Genomic DNA, 1,551 nt, shown 5'->3' with positions numbered 1-1,551 from the left:
GGGGGGGGAAGGGGGAAAATTCGGATGATTCAACCCGGCCTGGGCTTAAGGACAACGTGGAGGGGACGAGGGTCCCTCTCTGTCGTCTTCCAAGCTCTGTCGGAGCGACCAGAAAGACATCGCCGTGTCCTCCGGACTACCAAAAGCACAACCTTTTCCCCCAAAGAAAGATTTTTGATAACTTCCCCCAAAAAAGACTCTCCCGCGTCCTACGGTCTATAAAAGCACAAAGATTTCCCCCAGAAAGACTGCTCTGCGCTACGGACCATTAAAAGCACAAAGATGTTCCCCCCAAAATATCTCCTGTGTCCTATGGACTATTAAAGGACAAGGATTTCCCCAAAAAAAGACTCTCCTGTGTCGTATGGACCATTAAAAGCAAAATAATTTTCCCCAAAACAGACTCTCCCGTGTCCTACGGACTATTAAAGCACAAAGATTTCCCCCAGAGAGACTGCTCTGCGCTACGGACCATTAAAAGCACAAAGATTCCCCCAAAAAAAGACTCTCCTGTGTCGTATGGACCATGTGTTCTACGCTCTATAAAAGCACAAAGATTTCCCCTAAAAAAGACTTTCCTGTGTCCTACGATCTATAAAACCACAAAGATTTCCCCCCCCAAAATCTCTCCTGTGTCGTACAGACTATTATAGCACAAAGGTTTCCCCCAAAAAAGACTCCGCTCTGTCCTATGGACCATTAAAAGCAAAATAACTTCCCCCAAAAAAGACTCTCCCGCGTCCTACGGTCTATAAAAGCACAAAGATTTCCCCCAGAAAGACTGCTCTGCGCTACGGACCATTAAAAGCACAAAGATGTTCCCCCAAAAGTATCTCCTGTGTCATACAGATTATTATAGCACAAAGGTTTCCCCCAAAAAAGACTCCACTCTGTCCTATGGACCATTAAAAGCAAAATAACTTCCCCCAAAAAAGACTCTCCCGCGTCCTACGGTCTATAAAAGCACAAAGATTTCCCCCAGAAAGACTGCTCTGCGCTACGGACCATTAAAAGCACAAAGATTTTCCCCCCAGAAAGCCTCTGCCGTGCCCTGCGGACTCTGAAAGCACGAAGATTTCCCGCAAAAAAGCCTCCGACGCCTCCTACGGATTATTAAAACCTCCCCAAAGCAAGAGGCTGCTCACAAACCCTCCGGGGGGGGCTTTTCCCCATCCCTTTGCCGCAGGGCCGGAGGGGACGACACCCCGGGGTGTCCCCGGAGGGTGCCCCGCTCCTCCCGGGAGAGGGGAGGTGGGGGGTGCTCCCGTCGTTCCGAGGGCGCTCCCGTCGTTCCGGAGGTACTCACGTCGTTCTCGGAGGTGCCGCAGATATTGCAGCACTTGCACTCGATGCATTGCCAGCGGTACGTCTTGACGGCCGCCATCATCACCGGGGTGAACTGCAGGCAGGAGGGGTGCCCTGGGAAGCAGGCAGGAACGCGAGTGAAGGCAGGGGAGGGGAGGAAGGCAGCCCTTGGAACCGGCGGGGTCGGGGGAGAGCCCCACGGCGGGGAGAAAACCACCTTCTCCCCAGCCTCCGACCCAAATCCTC

General features: G+C 52.4%; 1 protein-coding gene across 1 annotated transcript in view; it reads right to left on the bottom strand.

Annotated features, from left to right (window-relative positions):
* Window positions 1–1,551, bottom strand: part of DPF2 (double PHD fingers 2) — a 12,198-nt gene that overhangs the window by 1,640 nt on the left and 9,007 nt on the right. Inside the window, exon 10 of the mRNA XM_019470540.1 lies at window positions 1,307–1,419. Coding sequence (XP_019326085.1) covers window positions 1,307–1,419 — 113 coding nt within the window. The remainder of the gene's footprint in view (window positions 1–1,306; window positions 1,420–1,551) is intronic.

Source organism: Aptenodytes forsteri, unplaced genomic scaffold (assembly GCF_000699145.1).
Source record: "Aptenodytes forsteri isolate BGI_AS27 unplaced genomic scaffold, ASM69914v1 Scaffold634, whole genome shotgun sequence".
NCBI lineage: Eukaryota > Metazoa > Chordata > Aves > Sphenisciformes > Spheniscidae > Aptenodytes > Aptenodytes forsteri.
Note: the sequence above shows the minus strand (reverse complement) of the source record. Positions and strands in the feature narration are given on the sequence as shown.